This window comes from Sus scrofa, chromosome 1, assembly GCF_054392235.1.
Source record: "Sus scrofa isolate SSC_HxYL_T2T_F1_AM1 chromosome 1, Sscrofa_HxYL_maternal_Yorkshire_Landrace_v2.0, whole genome shotgun sequence".
In the NCBI taxonomy this organism is placed as follows: Eukaryota; Metazoa; Chordata; class Mammalia; order Artiodactyla; family Suidae; genus Sus; species Sus scrofa.
Window position 1 is genome coordinate 285,218,294 of NC_139383.1, and position 21,786 is coordinate 285,240,079.

Here is a 21,786-nt window from a genome sequence, read left to right on the forward strand (position 1 = left end):
TTCTCAAGGTGTGGACCCCACGAGATCCATCTGAATCGGACACCCCAGCCCCCTCCGCCGCCCTATTAGCTCTGGGCAGAACTGACCCTTGCAACAAGCCCCAGGGAGTCTGGCGAGTCTGGACACTGAGGCGCCAGGCGTGGGCAGCACCCGGTTGGCTTCTGCCCGATTAAACGGCGAAGACAAAGAACCACCCCCCTGGCACTGACTCGGGCCCCTGGTCTCCATTCACCCCCAGCTATGAAGGGAGTGCCTCCTCCTGCCGGGTCCAGGTCTAAGCCCTGGAAAGATGACAACGGCTAAGAAAGAACCTGGTGACACGTTCTCCCTGGGGGAGTCCCAGCCTCAGCGAGCAGAGAAGAAGGGCAGGACTGGGCCTGACGCTCTTCTTCTCTTCCGCAACTGGCACAGGCCCAGTGGAAACCAGACCTTCAAAAATTATTTGATGACAATGACGACAAAATCAAGATGGTAAGGCTTCAAAGGCACAATAAAATTCTTAGCCATCTGGTAGTGGTTCAGAAACATCCAGAAATGGGAGGACAGGCAGCAGCGCAGAAGGAACGTGTACTCTGGAGTCAAACTGAAAGAGGTTAAACCTCAGTTCTGCTACTTACTTGCTGTGTGCCTTGGGCAACTTATTTTGCCTCTCTGTGCTTTCCCGACCTTGAGGGCTGATGTGCGATTATTCTGCCAATAGCACACACACTCATGCGGTAACTGTTGACCGGGCACTCCGCATGTGCCATTCCAGGCACTTGTGGGTACCGCCTCTGTCTTCAAAGAGCTTGCATTCTGGAGGATGGAGGTTGACAGTGAGCTAATAAATAACATGTCACACAGTGAAAATGCTACGAAGAAAAACAAAGCAGGAGAAGGGAGAGAACAGCAAGGGAGGGAATAGGGTGCTCTTTTACACAGCACGGTCAGGGGAGACCTAGAAGCTTTCAGGAAGCCAAGGACAGGGCCAAGGGCAGAGGGTACAGTTGGCGCAAAGGCCCTGGGGCAGGAGCAGGCTGGATGCGCCTGAGAAGCAGCGAGGAGGCCAGTGTAGCTAGAGTGGAGCGAGCCAGAGCAGGTGGTAGGAGAGGGCGTGGGGGAGGAAGGATTGCGGAGGGCCTTAGAGATCCGGGCAGAGACATCTCTAGGTGCACTGGGAAGCTAGGAGAGTCGTCCAGGCAGAAGAGTGACACGTCAAAAGGAGTCCTCCAGCTGTAAAATGATCACAGTGTGCAAGGGTAGAAGCTGCGAGGCCAGCTGGGAGGAGGCTGCAATGACCCAGGAGAGAAAGGACAGCAGCTTGAACCATGGTGTGGGGTGGAGTTGGCGAGATGTGAATAGATTCTGTGTATATTTCTAAGGAAGAACCCACGGAATTTACCAATGGCTTGGCTGTGAAATGGGAGAGAAAGAAGAGGCAGAGGCCACTTCCAGAATTCTGGTCTGGGCAACAGCAAGACTGGAGGAGGCATGTACTGAAAAAGGAACCACTGCCCAAAGGCCAGTGTGGATGGAAATCTAGCGGTGATGCCACCAGGCCGCTGAGGCTGGGGACAGCCCTGGATGGGGAGGTGGACTCGGGTGTCACAGCAACTGGAACATAATTGAGATCCGGAGACGGCTGAGATCGCCCCAGGAGTACAGACGGAGAAGGGACAAGACCCAAGAACTGAGCCCGGGACAGACCACGGTTCTGGGAAGAGGAGGAGCCGTTACCTTTAAGGCAAAGTCCCTGCTCCAAGATTCTGTTCGACAATTCTCCCATCTCAGTAACCGAACAAAATGGAGAAATAACGAATGCCCTTTAACATAAGCACGATCATGAAGCAGTCACCTTAAGAGCAGACATAAAGACAGCCACCACGGAATTTTAACTAAAAGTATAACTCAAGAATAACGAAGAAGGGAAGGCTAAGTAGCTTCATCGTATGTTGAAGAAACAGGTCCCACGTTATGGCAAAGGATTTCTGAACAGAAACAAAGGAATTTTTCTTATATTCTTCATGCTTATGATCAACAGTCAACGAGGCCATCACGTCAGGAACAAGGCCCCCGCAATTCCATCCTCTTCAACGAACACCTAGTAGAAACCATTGCCACCCACTCCCTCCACCCAGCCTGCCCGGCCCGGCCGGCTGACTCTCCTGAGCTGGTCCCCGCGGCTGGCACGGCCCCCAGGACCGGCCAGGTGATCTTCACCAGAGCCCCGCGACAGGGGACCCCCTGATCAGCTCCATCTCGCGCAGGAGCGGAGGACGGCACAGAGACTCTGAGGGGCTATTCGACAGCACACAGCAGGCTCGGCCGGGCAAGGAGGTGACCGCCAGCGTTCTGGCTCCACGTCTGCTCAGGGGTTGGGTTACTACGACAGTGATAAGAACGGCGCCCACCCCTACTCCTAGAACCACATAGAGCACAACTGGCTAAATTAAGTTAAATTTTAATACAATTTACATAATTAATAATACCACAGGCCACATTAGTACAAACTCATACTCATTTTTTAATTCAATTGCCAACTGAAATGGATTGTATGTGTCACTTTTATTAGAATCGAGCAACTGTTTTATCTCAACTCATGGACACAATGAAAAGATTAACTGGCGGAAAAATCAACTGTGTAGATTGGGATTAGGGAACCAAGTAAAATACCAAGATAAACGGCTTTTAAAATCCGCTGAAGATTTAACATAGCTCTGGAAAGTTTCAATTATTTAAGCGCTTGGTCTATGCAGTGTTAAGTCCGGGCTAATGAGATGCAATTGCTGTGTATAAATCTGAAGCAGGACACCCCAATCGTCTAAAGAAAGGAGCGGCATGGGCTCCTGTGTTAATAACTCTTCAAAACAAAGATTATGATTCGGGAAGAGTACCATGAGTTTTGCTTCACATCACTGAGGGCGGTAGACACTGAGAGAGATGCCTCCAGTTGGTCACATACAAACCCTGAGACAAGCTGCCAGGGGCTCAAAGAATCTGCTGACGGAGGCTACTGTTTCTCTAATAACAAGATCAACAACAACAACTCATACGGTCTCTCTGCCCAGTGGAAGGTATGCTGTCCTGAGAGAATGCTTCTTCTTTGTCAGGTGCCCCGTGTCCGGTGCCAAGGGCTGTGCAAGAAGGCGGGTCAGGACACCCGACGGGTGGGGCACGTCCCCTCAGGCTCCTCGCAAAGGCTCTGGGCACAGTGGCGTGTGATACTGCAGGTTCTGCCCCAAGGCATCCGACAGCAGAGGGATCCCTGTGAGGTCAATCCAGGACACCTCCGCACACAGCGCACCCCTTCACCACAGGCATAAACAGGGCTTCAGGAGCCACAGGAAGGAATCATCTCGGCCTGGAGAAGTAACGGTGGGCTTCCTGCAAGGCAGCACCAGACCCCAGTCTCTGCGAAGGCACAGCAGGTTTGCCAGAAGGGGCAGGACAAGGATGCCACTGCCAGAGGGAAAAGCAGGCACAAGTGGGCACGGAGCGTCGGGGCAATCTTCTGGTTCCTAAGGAGCCCCTGGAAAGGAGGAGGCATTTTCGCTTGTCACAATGAGTGGGGTTAGGCAGTTTGAGGCCAGGGGGGATAATCCTTCTGCATGACGCTGCCAGTTCCACACCAGGAGGAACTGTCCCACCCAAAACACCAGCAGGGCCTCCAGTGAGAACCATGAGAGGGTACCCGGGTGGGGCTGGGGGTGGGGCTAGAGGGAAGAGGCTGGAGAGGTAGCTGAGGTCCGGTTATAGGGACCTTATGAGGAGGGGGAGGGCTTTATCTTGCAGCCGATGGAGGAGAGGACTGGTGGCGAGGCCTGCCTTGGAATGAGCGCCTAGAATGGAAGACAGAGTGGAGGTAGAGTGTCTAGAAACAAGCAGACCAGGAGGTGAGAGCAGGGGAGGCTGGCAGAGGGGCTGGCAAGAAGGTAGGAGGCAGGACGGGCAGAACGTCGGAAAGAGTGTGGGTGCAGTATTTTGTGTGGTCAGGGATGGTTCAGTGCTAGAGATTTCAATTCGGGGTCACCTTGCAGTAAGTATTTGCTACAAGAATGAAGATAAGTGTTGGAACAGAGAGCTGCCAAATTGGGGGCGGGGTGTAAGACAAGAAGCCTGGGAACTCAGGAACTGAAAACAGAACTAACACTTTCACCACTCAATGCATCTGCATTAGACAATTTAAAAAATTGTCGTTATGGTTTTACTACTACTTTTTAAGGTAATTGTACATTTAATCAACCTCTTTTTGCTGAAAAAATTTTTTTGTCTTTTTCTTTTTGTCTTTTCAGGGCAGCACCTGCAGCATATGGAAGTTCCCAGGCTAGGGGTTGAATCATAGCTGTAGCTGCCGGCCTACACCACAGCCACAGCAACGCGGGGTCCAGGCCTTGTCTGCAACCTGCACCACGGCTCACGGCAACGCTGGATCCTTAACCCACTGAGTGAGGCCAGGGATTGAACCCATGTCCTATACCATTGAGCCACGACAGGAACAGCTTCAAAAGGGTAAGTGCCACCTGTTTCCACCAGACATTAGTTTCATAAATGTAGTCACGATATTTTAAAACTAAAATCCAGGAGTTCCCTATTGGCACAGTGGGTTAAGGATCTGGTATTGTCACTGTTATGGCTCAGACTGCTGCTGTGGTGTGGGTTTGATACTTGGCTTGGGAACTTCCACATGAGCAGAAAAACAAAAATGAAAACCAGCTAAAAGCCAAGGAAACTCCTCTGGCTTGGAATAGCTTTCTCTAGCATTTAAATTCACTGTGGTAAATGCTAAGCTAATGAAATATACTTTGTAGAGTTGGAGAAATTTGCTTCCTGAATTTGGGGGGACAAATGCAATTGAAACATGTTGAAGGAAACCAGAGGTCTGAATCCTGGGCTTTTTTAGGGGAATCACAGAAGTGACAGAGCCTGCTCATGCAACTCATCAACAAAAAACCAAACAACCCAATTGAAAAATGGGCAGAAGACCTAAATAGACATTTTTCCAAAGAGGACATACAGATGGCCAGCAGGCATAAGAAAAATGTTCAACATCACTAATTATCAGAGAAATACAAATCAAAACCACAATGAGGCACCACCTCACACTGGCCAGAAGGGTCATCATTAATAAGTCCACAAATAACAAATGCTGGAGAGGGTGTGGAGAAAAAGGTACCCTCCTCCTCTGTTGGTGGGAATGTAAATTGGTACAACTGCTATGGAGAACAGTATGGTGATACCTCAGGAAACTAAATATAGAGCTACCATATGATCCAGCAATCCCACTGCTGGGCATATACCCTGACAAAATTTTCACTGAAAAAGATGCATGCATGCACCCCTATGTTCCCTACAGCCCTATTCACAATAGCCAAGACATGGAAACAACCTAAATGTCCATTGACAGACGAATGGCTTAAGAAGATGTGGTACAAATACACAATGGAATACTACTCGGCCATAAAAAAGACAAACTAATGCCATTTGCAGCAACTAAGTGAAGCAAGCCAGAAAGAAAAAAAGACAAATACCATATGATATCACTTATTTGTGGAATATAAAATATGAAACAGATGATCCTACTTAAAAATAACAAACAAAAACAGAAATAGAGTATGGCCAAGAAGAGCAGACTTGGGGTTCCGTGGCAGAGGGGAAGGGAAGGGAATGGGATGGATGGGTGTTTGGGGGGTTTGGGGGATACAAACTTTCTATTTGGAATGGATGGGCAGTGGGATCCTACTGTACAGCACAGGGAAATGTGTGTGATTGGGTCACTCTGTTGTACAATAGAACTTGATGAAACACTGTAAATCAACTACACTTAAATGTGATAAAAAACTCATGAAAAATTTAAAAAAAAGAAACAACAGAGCCTGATAATTACTGGCATATTAGCATTTTGGGGAGATTTTCTGGGGTGCCTAATCTGTCCAGCACTAATTTAGACTAAATATTTTCAGGGAATGTGAGAGAAACTCTCAGTTACCACCGAGTCCTAAACACATGTTTATGTAACAGATGGAAGCACACTACAGCCTCTGGGAACAAAGGCACTGGACTAATAGCTGAAGAAACAACATACACCTAGTAAATGGTGCTGCAAAAAGAAAGAAGGAAGGAGGGGGTGAAAGAGGGAAGGAAGGAGAAAAGAAAAAGAAAACAAAAGGGAGAATAAACTACTTGAAATTAATCCTAAGAAAAAAATGCTTTTGTCAGAATGTGAAAACTGTGTAACAATTTTTTTTTTTTTTTTTTTGGTTTTTAGGGCCACAATCAAAGCATATGGAGGTTCCCAGGCTAGGGGTCGAACTGGAGCTGCAGCTGCCGGCCTACACCACAGCCACAGCCACACAGGATCCGATCCTTGTCTTCGACCTACATTACAGCTCACGGCAATGCCCGGTCCTTAACCCATTGAGCAAGGTCAGGGATCAAACCCGCATCCTCATAGATGCTAGTCGGGTTCGTTACCACCGAGCCACAATGGGAACTCCAAAAAAAATTTTTTTTAATGCTTTAGTTGTCAGAAAGGTGAAGAACAGATTTGACGCCAAGCATCTTGTTTAAGCGGCTCCAGTCCAGTGCCTCCCTTCTCACAGCCATCAGGTTTAAGAGCAGTGTCTCTAGTGCTGTGCTTTAACCTGGAAGCTGCTGGAATTTCACTTGGAAATGAAATACGAGGTTAAAAAACACTGAATATGAAACAAGAGTATGGAGATGAGCAGCTGAATCAGCAGGTAGCCAGAGAGGCTTGAGAAAGACTCAGAGTTGTAGTCAGGGTTTAAGACCAGTGTTTTTAACCTTTTGCGGGAATGAACAGCCCTTTTTAAATGGGAACCACGGACCCTCGCCCCTCAGAAAAAGGCACATAGGTACATCTATACCCCAAACCTGCAGGGGTTCAGGAGTTCCTTGGTGGCTCAGAAGGTTAAGGATCCAGTGTTGTCACTGCAATGGCTTGGGTCACTGCTGTGGCACAGGTTCAATCCCTGGCCTGGGAACTTCCACCCACCATGGGTGTGGCAAAAACAAAAACAAAACCAAAACCTTGCTGGGGTCCAGAGATTTCCTGAAGCCTATCCATCACCTTCGAGGAGTTCACGGGCCCGAGCTTAAGATTTCTGAGATTTACGATAACAGGAAATTTCAGAAAATCAAGTAGGAATAGGACATGGAATTCTCACAAAAAGCTACCTATATGTCTCAATGGAACACCGTATCCACATAGTACTTAAAATTACATGCCTTCGAAAGATAAAATTGAGCAGGACTTTGGTACACATATTTAGACAGAAGTGCTGCCGACAGTTTGCCTAGGAAACGTCAGAATCAAGTGGGCCCCGAGAAACCACCGCGCAGCCCATGATCCCTCCCTACGTCCCCAGCACAGGGCCCACTCTCACCTGCGCATCCCGAGTTCGCCTCCCGCGGCAGCGGGCTGCAGACTCCAAGGGCAGGGAGCACCCAAGCCAGCAGGGAGACGCGCCACGGGGCGGGCGAGAACAAGACAACGTCTGGGTGGCTTCAAGTAATTTTTTTATTTTAATGGATGAAAGTTTGAGCTCTCGAGTCAGAGCGACTGGGATCTGAACATCACTTACGACTGGGGGTTATCTTTTAGCTGTGTGACCCTGAGCCTCTTCAAGCCCCAGTGTATTCATCTGAGGTAAAGACCCAGCACAGAAGGCACTGACTAAAGAAAGACACTTACTAAGGAAATCTGTAATACCGGACCAAAGAATTTTATACTTACAAGGACAGTTTTTCTTTTATGAAATTTAACCCTAAGGATAGCACACGATTACAATAAAAGAAATTGAACAATCTTCAACAATATTTAAGTGTCTTAAGCACAAAGAACTCCTCCGCCCAGCCCCCAAGAGATAACACCACTCTTCCAGGTGGAGCGATCCCCTCCCGACCGTTTACGAATGAAGTTACAAACAGGTGCGAGTTCACTTCCCTGCAAACCGGGATGGCACAGTCTGCATCCCAGGCTCGTATCACCCCGCACAGCTCATCTCAGTGTTTGCATAATCGCTGAGCACTACAATGTGTCAGGCAGGGGTCTCAGGGCTTGGGGCCCATCAGTGAACACAAAGACAAGAGCAGGAAGCAAAAGCACGTCCTATCTCAGAACGTGAAAAGTACCATTTAATAAAAGAGGGACCGGCAAGGATATCAGGTGGGAGCGCTGCCCCACTGGTCAGGAGAGGTCTCAAGAAGACGGGACGCCACACACCTACGGTCAGTTAATCTTCTACAAGGAGCCAAGAACATAAACCACGAAAAAGACGGTCTTTTCCGGACGTGGTCCTGGGAAAACTGGACAGCCGCGTGTAAATCAATGAAACTGGAACACTCCCTCACACCATGTACACAAATAAACTCAAAAGGGCTTAAAGACTTAAAAGTAAGACAAGACACCATCAAACTCCTAGAAGAGAACATAGGCCAAACACTCTCTGACATCAACCTCATAAACCTTACTCCGGCCAGTCTCCCAAAGCATCGGAAATAAAAGCTAAAATAAACCAATGGGACTTAATCAAACTGACAAGCTTTTACAGCAAAGGAAACCAAAAAGAAAACAAAAAGACAACTTACAGAATGGGAGAAAACAGTTTCCAATGAAGCAACTGATAAGGACTTAATCTCTAAAATATACAACTTATACAACTCAACAGCAAAAAAGCCAACAACCTAATGGAAAAATGAGCAAAAGACCTGAAAAGACATATCTCCAAAGAAGATATACAGATGGCCAACAAGCACATGAAAAAATGCTCAACATCACTGATTATTAGAGAAATGTAAATCAAAACTATCATGAGATACCACCTCACACCAATAAGAATGGCTGGCTGTCGTTAATAAGTCCACAAACAACAAATACTGGAGGGGGTGTGGAGAAAAGGGAACCCTCCTGCACTGTTGGTGGGAATGGAAGCTAGTACAGCCACTATGGAGAACAGTATGGAGGTACCTTAGAAATCTATGCATAGAACTACCATATGACTCCACAATCCCACTCTTGGGCATATATCCAGACAAAACTTTCCTTGAAAAAGACACATGCGCCCACATATTCGTTGCAGCACTATTCACAATAGCCAAGACATGGAAACAACCTAAATGTCCACTGACAGACGACTGGATTAAGAAGATGTGGTATATATATATAAACACAATGGAATACTACTCAGCCATGAAAAAGAACAAAGTAATGCCATTTGCAGCAACATGGATGGAACTAGAGACTCTCGTCCCAACTGAAGTAAGTCAGAAAGAGAAAGACAAACACCATATGATATCACTTATATCTGGAGTCTAATATAGGGCACAAATGAACCTCTCCACAGAAAAGAAAATCATGGACATGGAGAACATTCTTGTGGTTGCCAAGGGGGAGGGGGAGGGAGTAGGAGGGACTGGGAATTTGGGGTTAATAGATGCAAGCTACAGCCTTTGGAATGGATAAGCAATGGGATCCTGCTGTGTAACACTAAGAACTACGTCTGGTCACTTGTGGAGCATGATAATGTGAGAAAAAAGAATGTGTACATGTATGTTGACTGGGTCATCTTGCTGTGCAGGAGAAAACTGACAGAACACTGTAAATCAGCTATAATGGAAAAAATAAAAATCATTATTAAAAATTAACAAAAAAAAAAAAAACACAAACAAAAGAAGAAGGGACGCAAGAGGAAACCTTGACGGCCATGAGGAAGGGGCCCCAAGGCAGGCGTGGGCCCGTGGGGGAGGGGAGGTTGTGCGGGTGGAGTCAGAGCCTGAGAAGGACTGGGCTGTTACTGGTGTACAACGGGGACCCGTCGTGGGTTCCCAGCAGAAAAGCCACACCCCTTGATTCCCTCTTTAAGAGACTCTCTGCGGCGGAGAGCAGCTGGGAGGCAGGGGAGCAGGGAGGCCAGTCAGGAGGCTGCCGTCCTAACCCAGCTCAGAGGTCACAGAGCTGTGGACCGGGGTGGGGGCGGTGGGACAATGGCCACATTATGGACCAGACACATAATTTCATCTAGTGTGAAACTCTAAACATGCCTGCCTAAAAATGTTAACTTTTTTGGGAAATAATTTTGAACAATTTCAGACTTACAGAAAAGTTACAACAATGGTACAGAGAATTCCTGTATACCTTCACCTGGAGGTCCTGTATGTCAGCCTTACAGCTGTGTTAGCTTGGGCCTGTGTGCCCACATCTTCTCTAGACACACACACACACACACGTGTGCACACCAACACTCACACTGCCTGTTTTCAATCTTTTACCCGTGAATTTTAGCTTTCACTGGTGATTCTGGATTCTTAAGTAAAACATTATTACTGTATCGGCTGCCAAATTTCCTAATTACTTCTACCTTTATTTGATCACATCCTACTGTAAGGGATGGCTTTCCTGCAGCTATTTTTACGTCGTACTGATATCTCCTATTTCCTTCTTTATTCATTGACTGAAATCAGTATGGACGCATGGGTTATAACCCTTTCTGTGGGATGTAAGCCATTGCTATTGCTATTTATGTGGTGCTCCGTGGGTCCAGGCATGGCCAGCTGGAGCCCCTTCAAACTGGCTTCTGTGTCCGTTCACCCGCCCATCATTCGGCCAGCACTTCCCTTGCTTTGCTGCACAGGATCCTCCACGTTCTCCCTGCTCTTCCTCTGCCCCTGTTCTAGAATCAGCCATTTCTCCAAGGAGCCGAGTGCTTATTAGTGAGAGTGATCCCACGTGATCTAGCGGTGAAAGACTCAGCTTTGTCACTGCTGCGGTGTGGGTTCGATCCCCTTTGGATGCCACGGGCGCAGCCAAAAAGAAAAAGGAGAAACTAGGGTGGGGAATTCACTGTTCGTGGAGTCTCACCGTCTGCAGACAGTGAGGACAAACGTGCGTGCACACGTGTCTACGCACACACACTATTTCTATGTGTATCCTGTACACACCTATCAAAAACAATCCCTTTTAATCCAACACCAAGGGCTTATTCTAGCATCCTCCTTTTTTTGGGTAATGTCCCTCTCCAAAAGGGAGAAATCTGGTTCCCATTCTCCACAATTTATTTCCTTATGTGATCAATCCTATAATATACATAAAGCAGTTTCAGAATTGTTAACCCATACCCACTATGAAAAACTGGCAAACTACCAAGAGTTTAAATATTCATTCACAGTGGAGTTCCTGCTGTGGCTCAGCAGTAATGGACCTAATACCCATGATGACTCAGGTTTGATCCTTGACTCTGCTCTGTGGGTTAAGGATCTGGTGTTGCCATGAGCTGTGGTGTAGGTCGCAGCTGCAGCTCCAATTCGATCCCTAGCCTGGGAACCTCCATATGCCGTAGGTGTGGCCCTAAAAAGCAAAAAAGCAAAAAACCAAAAAAAGATTCCTTCACAGGTACAACAATCCTTAGCCCAAGGATTTAGTCAAAATGCTGTGTTTGAAGGTTACTAGGATTCATTCTCTAACCCTCCCCCAAAGTGTGCTTACATTATTCCTGTGAAATATAGGTAGGTTTATTTATTTTTATTTGTATCCCTTTTAAGAAAATCTACTCTACGTGATTTTATTTATTTTTTGCATAACTGGAACATTACTGTGGTTCTAAAAGTCAAAAGCACACAAAAGGACACTCCGAGGGACGTGCCCCGCCCTACCATCCATCCTGCTACTGCCACCCGCGTCCCTCCAACCAATTTCTCTGTTTCAGGTTTATCATCTTTTCTGTGTGTTTCCGGACAAATGAAGAGATCACAGGTATTTCCACCCCGTCCTAACAAAAGAGGAAGCATATTAAGGACATCCTTGCCCTTTGCTTTTTTTCTCTTAATATACCCTGGAAAACACTTGGTATGAGTCAAAGAGGTCTTTCTCATTCTTGTTTAAAGATGGAAGGAGAAATGCTGAGGCTCCATCATGGGGCTGCCTCAAAATCTATTCGCTCTGCTCTGCACAGGCAGTGAGGTATTTCCTGCATTTTGCCATTACAAACAAGCTGCAATTAATAATCTCTCTTTTTTTTTTTTTTTTTGTCTTTTTGGCGTTTCTTGGGCTGCTTCCGCAGCATATGGAGGTTCCCAGGCTAGGGGTCGAATCGGAGCTGTAGCCACCGGCCTACGCCAGAGCCACAGCAACGTGGGATCTGAGCCACATCTGTGACCTACACCACAACTCACGGCAACGCCGGATCCTTAACCCACTGAGCAAGGCCAGGGATCGAACCCGCAACCTCATGGTTCCTAGTTGGATTCGTTAACCACTGCGCCACGATGGGAACTCCTGCAATTAATAATCTTGTGCATATGCATTTTCCTATTGTTGAAGGTGTGTCTTCAGGGGAAATTCCTAGAAGCGGTGCTGCTGGGTCAAAAGGTAAATGCAGATGCAGCTTTTTCACACGTTGCCTTAGCCCCTCCAATACGGGTGCACTAGTTTGCACGCCCACCAGCAACGCAGGATTGTGTCTGTTTCCTTACAGGTTCACCAGCAGACTGTGTTGTTGCACTTCTTAATTTTTGCAAAGCTGGTAGGTGAGAAATGGTACCTCAGCACAGTTGTAGTTTGTATTTCTCTAATTATAGGTACGGTTGAACATCTTTTCCTGCGTTTAAGTGTTACTTTTACATCTTTTGGGGGCGAATTCTCTCTTTTCCTCATTTTCCATCCCATTTTGGTTTTTTTTTTATCTTTTCTTAAGAGTTAAAAAAGAAAAAGATGTTAGGTATATTAGCCCTGTAGCTGTGATATATGCTGCAAATGTTTTCTCCCAGCTTGGTGGCTGTCTTCTGACTTTGCAATGTTTTCTTGCCACCTAAATTTTTTCCTTTTTATGAGGAGGCCCTGTTGGTTTTAGATGCTACTTTTACCACATGCTAAAGTTTCCCGTGTAACCGAGCCTACCTCTAGTCTATTTTAGACAACCAGTCCAACTGTCTATCCGTGAGCCAACACGGGACAGTTTTAACTACCGAGGCTTGTGAGTATAAGTCCTCAGGCAGCTTTCCCTCTCTGGTGTTTTCCTATCCTTTTGTGCATGCTTCTTTTCCTTCTGAACTTTAAGACCAACTAAAATGAAATCTTTTAATTATATTTCTTCACATTTAATTATGTTTATTTACATATTATATTTATTCACGTTTATTGATGTGACTGACACATGTGGTCTCAACCTGGTCACATTAACTGTACAGTTGTTATGTGCATATTTTCTTTCTTACACCTGTGGCACAGGGATGCTCCCAGGCCAGGGGTCGAATCAGAGCTGCAGCTGCCAGCCTGCACCGCAGCCACAGCCACTTGGGATCTGAGCTGCATCTGTGACATATGCTGTAGCTCACGTCAACACCGACTGGATCCCTAACCCACTGAGCGAGGGCAGAGATGGAACCTGTGTCCTCAAGGGCACTATGTCGGGTTCTTAACCTGCTGGGCCACAACGGGAACTCTGGGTGCCTATTTTCAATGCTTCTTTCTCTCCACGATGTTTCTGCTTGTTCACTCATTGATTGATTGATTGTCTGGGAAGGTTTGTATTTTTGTTCTCATGTTTACCTTTGTACCTATACATCGTAATGCCCTTAGCCTCTCATTTTCTCATATCCCTTTTGGCACCCCACTTGTCAATTTTCACTGGTGTCCTTTAAATCTTATTAGCTACATAAAACCAGCGAGCTCACGCTCTCATCATCACCTATCTCTTCTACTGTGTTAAGACACAACACGTATTTCTGACTATACCCTCATCACCATCTCTGTTTTAGCCTCACACCAACAATGGAATGCCTTACACGCTCACCATCAGTCCTCACGCTGAGGCTGCCCCACTCATCTCTTCACTGCATGCACCTCATCCTCCAGTACACTGCTCAAGATGGGCTCGTGGGCAGCATCCTTACACGACAACGGTACTTCTCGGATCCCTGAAAGGCATATTTACCTTTGATTCCTACTTTCTTTGAAAATGTTGCTCCATCGCTGCCTTCCTTTTTTTAAAAAAACTTTTATTTCTTTGGTCTTTTGTCTTTTAGAGTTGCACCTGTGGCATATGGAGGTTCCCAGGCTAGGGGTTGAACTGGAGCTGTAGTCACCAGCCTGCGCCACAGCCACAGCAATGCAGGATCTGAGCTGTGTCTGCGACCCGCACCGGTTGCTCATGGCAACTCTGCATCCTTAACCCACCGAGTGAGGCCGGGGATCAAACCCACATCCTCATGGATGCTAGTCGGGTCGTTAACCACTGAGCCATGAGGGGACCTCCCCTGCCGCCTGCCTTCCCTTCTATGTTTTTGAGACAGCTGGTGCCAGTCTGATTCTTCTGCTTTGTAAGCTATTTGATTTTTTGCTTGGAAGCCTTGAGGATTTTTTCTTTACCTTTGAAGTCTGATCCCATCACTGGAATACATCTTAGACCTGACGGTTGCTGGTCAATTTTCCCAAGTACCCAGTGAGCCTTTTCAACGCGCAGATTTAGACTTTCAATTTCCAGGAATTCTCCTTAGATTGTAGTTTTATATACTCGCTCTGTTCTATTTCATTTTCCTTCCTCAAGGACTCCAATTACGTACATGTTGCTTCTTCTTTGTCTGTGTTTAACTCCAACACTTCTTTGTTTACCTTAGTTTCACTCTCTTGGTTGTTTCCCAGCCTTTCTTCAATGCCCTTTATTAAAATGCACTTTTCCTGAGCATCGTAAAATTTAGTCTTCAATTCTGAGATAATTTTATCATTTTTTTCATTGAGTACAGTATATTCTTTTCATTTCCTGATCTTTCTGTTTCTGAATTTCTGATTTAAGGATTTGTCTTTTCATGTCTCCAAACACTTGTGGCTGTTAAAATCAGTGTGGAGTGCTGTCAGTGTGGAACCGTTTTCCTCAGCTTTGGGGTGTTTGTCTCCTTGGGGGTGGGATTTCTTCGGTTCTTTACTCCTCCAACATTTTATTACGGAAAATTTCAAACATCTAAGAAGTTAAAGACGTTGTTGGGTGACCGCCCGTGTTCCTGCGAGCTGGGTCCCCTGCCGATGATCATGTTGTTCCGCTGCTTCATCACATACACATCATCTATCAGTCGACGCATGGCACGCATCGTATGTTCTGGGAGAACCTGAAAGGTGCCAGGCATTCGTGTTCTTCATCCCCGAGCAATTAGGCAAAAGCGGATCACGAAGCAGAGTTTAACGCTTGTTAAAAAAGTTTTGTGGATGTAAAATCTGCCTCTAGTAAAAGCATAAATCTTTAGAATGTACCATTTTCTGGATTTTGGCACTGGCACGCAGGCATACAACCACACCTCTATCAAATGCAGAAGATACTCACCTGACTGCCAAACGTCTCACGCCCTGCCCAACCAGGGCTCCATCCCTCCCCAGGGCAAACACTGTTCTGACTGGTTTTTGCTTTGTTTTGTTTTTGTTTATTTTGCTTTTCAGGGCTGTACTTGCGGCATATGGGGGTTCCCAGGCTAGGGGTCCAATTGGAGTTACAGCTGCCGGCCTACATCACAGCCACAGCCATGTGGGTTCCCAGCCGTGTCTGCCACCTATACCACAGCTCATGGCAACGCCGGGTCCTTAAGCCACTGAGCGAGGCCAGGGATGGAACCTGTGTCCTCATGGTTCCCAGTGGGATTCGTTTCCGCTGTGCCACGATGGCAACTCCCTGTTCCGACTGTGACCCAGCTTGGCTTGGCTTGCCCTAGAACGTCATGTAAGACGATCACAGAGCCTGCAGGCTTCTGCACGGCGCGTTGCCCGTCAGTTAAGCGGGTGTGTAAGTGGTCACTAGGACCTGCCTGTTCCACTCACACGTAGTGGGAGTGCCGGCATTCCTGGCTGCACTCACGGTGTGGTTTTACAGTTTTACGGGCTCTTCTTTTTCTGTGTGGTGGGACGATACGTGGAGAGGCTTGAAGTCAGAGAGCCTCCGTAACACTCTGGACCGTGAACATCTTCAAACGCAAAGGAAAAGAGATCGCTTCCGAAGTAGCCCAATCAAAAACTTCTCATGATTTTTACCACGCCTGCTTCAGGTACTTCTCCCTTTTCTTTGCTGAAGTTATTTTAGGACAAACCTCATGTCTCAGGTCACTTCAGCTCTACGTATGAATTATCCGTCTCTAAAAAACAGACCTTTCGTCTCATAACCAGGAGGATATTATCACACCTAACAAAACTACCCACAATTCCTTGGTGTCATTTGAAATGCAGACCACATGCAGCTCCTTCGGATTGCTGAGAAAATATTCCTTTAAGTTGCTGTGTTTGCATCAGGATCAGACAAGGTCCACACATCAGGTACCCTGTTAAGCCTCTCCAGTGTTCCCTCCTCCCCGTTTCCCCCGTATCACCGACTCTGTGGGAAACACTGTTGTCCTGCAGAAGGTCCCGCATTCCTGGGACTTTCTGACTTTTTTTTTTTTAAACCTCAAAGCTCTTAGTCACTAAAAAACCTCCATTCATATCCCTGCCACTGCTGCAAGCATTTCTGAAACCACTTTTTTTTTTTTTTTTCGTCTTTTTAGGGTGGCACAGGTGGCATGTCGAAGTGCCCGGGCTAGAGGTCAAATCGGAGCCATGGACGCTGGCCTACACCACAGCCAAAGCAATGTCCGAGCTGCATCTTGACCTACGCTGCAGCTTGTGGCAATGCTGCATCCATAACCCAGTGAGCAAGGCCAGGGATGGAAACCACAGCCTGATGGATACTAGTTGGGGTCTTAACGTGCTGAGCCACAATGGGAACTCCCGAAACCACTTTTTAAAATTTAGTTTAACGCACTGTTTTGTGTAGTTAACATCCTTCTACTTAAAGCAGTTCTCAAACACTTTGGTCTCAGGACCTCTCTACACTCTTTTGTTTGTTCATCCTTTTAGGGCGGCTCCCACGGCATAGAGAAGTTCCCAGGCTAGGGGTTGAATTGGAGCTGTAGCCACCAGCCTACACCACAGCCACAGCAATGCAGGATCCGAGCTGCGTCTGCGACCTACAGCCACAGCTCATGGCAACACTGGATCCTTAACCCACTGAGCAAGGCCAGGGATTGAAGCCACATCCTTGTGGATACTAGGCGGGTTCGTTATCGCTGAGCCATGAAGGGAACTCCTTTTTTTATACTCTTGAAAATTATTGAGGACCTCAGGGACTTCTGTTTCTGTGGGGATAGAGCTGTCAATATTTGCCATATTAAGAATAATAGAGAAAGGTTTAAAACACAGACTCCAGGAGCCAACAGGTGCTAGCATGATGACATCATCTCACGCAATGCAGCCTTTGGAAAACTCTGCTATGAACTTGAGAGGGACAAAGGAAAGCAATGTCTCTACACCTCCATGAACAGTTTTCACTTTGTGGACCCCCCAAAAGGGTCTCTGTGACCTCTTGCGGCCAAACTATAATTTGAGAACTGCAATCGTACAGAATGGATCTGATTTTTGGAAACAAATGTCCTTGGAATCGTTTCGGTAAATGAAATTGTGTATGTTAAAAATGAAGTAGAACTGTTCCAAAGAAGACATACAGATGGCCGAGAAACACATGAAAAGATGTTCGACATCTCTCATTATTAGAGAAATGCAAATCAAGACCACTCTGAGGTACCTACCACCTTACACCAGCCAGAACGGCCATCATCAAAAAGTCTACAAACAAGAAGAGCTGGAGAGGGTGTGGAGAAAAAGGAACCCTAGTACACTGTTGGAGGGATTGTAAATTGGTGCAACCACTGTGGAAAGCAGGATGGAGATTCCTCAGAAAACTAAACATAGAACTACCATTTGATCCAGCAATCCCACTCCTGGGCATCTATCCAGAGAAAACCACGACTCACAAAGACACATGTACTCCAATGTTCATTGCAGCACTATTTGCAGAAGCCAAGACATGGAAACAACCTAAATGTCCATTGATGGAGAAGTGGATCAAGAAGATGTGGTACATATACACAATGGAATATTACTCAGCCATTAAAAGGAACGAAATACCAGCATTTTTAGCAACATGGATGGACCTAGAAACTATCATGCTAAGTGAAGTCAGCCACACAATGAGACACCAGCATCAAATGCTTTCACTGACATGTGGAATCTGAAAAAAGGACAGACTGAACTTCTTTGCAGAACAGATGCTGACTCACAGACATTGAAAAACTTATGGTCTCCGGAGGAGACAATTTGGGGGGTGGGGGGATGTGCTTGGGCTGGGGGGGTGGAAATCCTGTGAAATCGGATTGTTATGATCATTATACAACTACAGATGTGATAAATTCATTTGAGTAATAAAAAAAACACATAAACACACACACACAAAACATGTTCCAGTCTCTCGCAATAAAAAATATTAAAAAAAAATGAAGTAGAACTATAAAAATTGACTTTTTTGGTCAATCGTATAAAACGGCATTTTTACCAAAAAAACATTTAAAAGAGAATTCCAATAATATTCTGTGCTGTGATAAAAAATGTGTATGCCGTGTTAAAACACGGGTACAGTTTCCTAAAGTGGCTGCTGCAGCATTACAGGACTTCAGCATTGAATGGTCTTAAGAAATTGCTGAAGGATAACTGAAGTTATCAGCTAAGTCTCTGCATGCTTGGGAAAAGCCTGTTCTCCTCCTTCAGAATGGTTGGGGGTGCCATTCAGTGCAACTGCTTGGGAAAACATTTTGGCATTTTCATGGGCAGTTGAATACTGGCATGCCCTAAACCAGCGTTTCTCAGCTTTGACACTTCTGTTTGGGGCTGGCACATCATCTGATGCGAGGACTGCCCTGCTCACTGTAGGATGTTTAGAAGCACTGCTGGTCTCGGCCCCCTGGATGCCAGGGGTACCCATCTCCCCACATGTGACAATTAAACATGTTGCCTTGGGAGGTAACCATCAGCCCCAGCTGAGACCCACTGCCTTAAACCAAGCATTTGTCTCCTAGGAGCGGTGCCAAGACAAACTTTAGCCCGTGGGTTCTCAGGAACGTGAACAAGATGTTCCAAGCACGCTGTTCACATAAAACAAAAACAAAAAATCAGAAACAAATCAATAACCACCATAGAAAAAACGGAAAACTAAACTAGGATATATTATATAATAGGATATTTCCTATCAGCAAAATGAATAACCTTAAGCGAAATCAGCAGTTTTGAAAGGCGCCCTTTGCCCCTCTTCCTATTCACACACGTCTGTTCCCCTCGAACCGTAAAAGAACCTGGTTGCAGGATGAGGTCAGTAGGCAGTGGAAACGCACTCCTGACTTAGGCTCTCCTGCGTGCGCCCGCACACGGGCCTCGTCCAGCCTGTGGCTTCTGTTCCCAGGTAAAAACCCGAGTGGAGACCCCGCCGCAGTTGGAAAATGACTGGCTCCCCGTTGGCCGAGGGCCCCTTGGCAACCAATCCCGCAGGCGGACCACGCGGCAGGAAGCTGTGAAGAGAGAGTGGGCGGCTGCGCTCCCGGGAGAAGGATGCCGAGCCCCTGGACCACATGGACACTTGTCCCCCCGTCCCCCCCGCGCCTTCTCCTTTAAAAACGGTCCTGGCTGAGCAGAATCTGGACTCGGTCTCCAGACACAAGTGCCCAAGTGCCCAGACCGCCGGCTTGTCTGATTCAGCAGCTCTCCTTTCTACTGACACTTGCCTCTCGAATCACTCGTTTGTGAGCAGCGACAGCTAAACCTAGATACGGTAACAACAGCAAAAGAATGCTGACTGAAAAATTAAATCCCTGAAGAAAATATGTGATACTGCCCTTTTTTTTTTTTTTTTTTTTTGGTCTTTTCTAGTGCCGCACTCACGGCATGTGGAGGTTCCCAGGCTAGGGGTCGAATCGGAGCTGTAGCCACCGGTCTACGCCACGGCCACAGCAACGCGGGATCCGAGCCGCGTCTGCAACCTACACCACAGCTCACGGCAACACCGGATCCTTAACCCACTGAGCAAGGCCAGGGATCGAACCCGCAACCTCATGGTTCCTAGTCGGATTCATTAATCACTGTGCCATGACGGGAACTCCCTGTGATAATTTTTAAAAATAATTAAATTAGCTGTGGTATAGGTCACAGCTGCAGCTAGGATCAGATCCCTGGCCTGGGCATTCTATATGCCATGGTGTGGCCAAAAAAGAAAATATAAAACATCAAGTTAAGAGTTCCCCAGTGGCACAGCAGGTTAAGGAACTGGCATTATCACTGCAGTGGCTTGAGACACTTCTGTGGCACAGGTTCAATCCCTGGCCTAGGAACTTCCACATACTGCAGGTGGAGCTGGACAAAAATTAAGTTAAATAGGCAAAATTAGGAGTTCCTGTCATGGCTCAGTGGCGTAGGCCGGTGGCTGCAGCTCTGATTAGATCCCTAGCCTGGGAATCTCCATATGCCACAGGAGAGGCCCTAGAAAAGGCAAAAAGACCAAAAAAAAAAAAAAGGCAAAATTAAGGGATATATTATATGTACGTATTTAGGAATACATATATTCGTGTTAAACCCTCCCTCAAAAAATGAAAGAGGGAGGGATAACAGATCTGTGGGCCGCGGCAGGGGAGGGACGGGGGCACTCACAGGTGCAGGGCTGTAGGCAATGTCCCAGCTCTTGGGATGGTGGCAGATTCCCAAATGTTCACTATTATTCAATAAACATGAAAGGGCCATGCCTGGATCAATGACGATGATGTGGTCGCCCATCAAGGACCACAGTCCATTTAAAATAAAATGCCCAGCCCTACCCAGAGACTGTGAGGCCCGGAGCCTGGTTCCTGCCTGTCTCTGAAATCTCGTCTCTGTGCTCCCTGCGCTGCGGCCAGCCTAGCCTCCCGGGCTCACCTCGCTTCCTGCAGGTCTCTGCTCACAGAAGGCTTCTCTGAGCTCCAGCTCCCCACATGGGGCCCTCTGTCTCTCTCCGGCCCCCTTCCTGCCCCCTCTGCCCCCAGCCTTATCACCAGCTGTCATCCTATGAGGTGACAACTGGCTGGTCTGCGTCCTCTTCCATTCCACAACGCTGGGTCCGTGAGTGCGGGGACTTTGGCCAGTGCCAAACAGCACCCAGCGCTGGGTCTTCCTCTCCTGGTGCTCAGAGTGTTTGCTGAATACATGTATGAACACATATACGAACTTAGCACCCTGGCTTGTAAAAGGGCCTGATGCTTGATCCAGGACTTACCAAAAAGGCGCCTCTCCACTGGAATTTCAAGGGCACGATGGTATAAATCACGTTTTAAAATGTGCTTCACAAGGAGCTGCTGAATCTGAATTTTCACACTGCCTACAGGAATATGCATTTCTCACAAACTTCACTGGCAGCTCTTGGGTTTAAGCACAAATGAACCCAGCAGAGAAATCAGGGCCCAAAACAGGCCTGTTGAATACTCCTGTTTCAAAGAGCTTCGGAGAGAGTAAAACGAGATAATCTGTCTAAATGGTTTAAAACAGACGCATCAGGAGTTTCTCTCGTAGCTCAGCGGTAATGAACCCGACTAGTATCCATGAGAACTCGGGTTCCATCCCTGGCCTCGCTCAGTGGGTTAAGGATCCAGCATGGCCGTGAGCTGTGGTGTAGGTTACAGACATGGCTCGGATCTTGCATTGCTGTGACTGAGGCTGTGGCCAGTAGCTATAGCTCTGATTCAGCCTGGTAACTTCCATATGCCGTGGGTATGAACCTAAAAAAAAAAAAAATGGATGCGTCATTCAAATACAAGGCACCAAGGTGCTAAAGAAACGGAAAGCTGGTAAAAATGCTTATTAGAAAGATTGAAAAAGGAGTCTGATCTGTTGCAAATCATAGGACATGTAAAGAAATATCAATTTATAAAATATTA

At 46.8% G+C, this 21,786-nt stretch overlaps 1 protein-coding gene across 9 annotated transcripts in view; it reads right to left on the minus strand.

Moving 5' to 3' along the window:
* Window positions 1-21,786, minus strand: part of MED27 (mediator complex subunit 27) — a 204,286-nt gene that overhangs the window by 45,788 nt on the left and 136,712 nt on the right. The window contains exon 5 of one of the 9 annotated variants that reach the window (XM_013986927.3): window positions 2,424-3,508. Coding sequence (XP_013842381.2) covers window positions 3,311-3,508 — 198 coding nt within the window. The 3' untranslated portion in view covers window positions 2,424-3,310. 9 annotated transcript variants of the gene reach the window in all.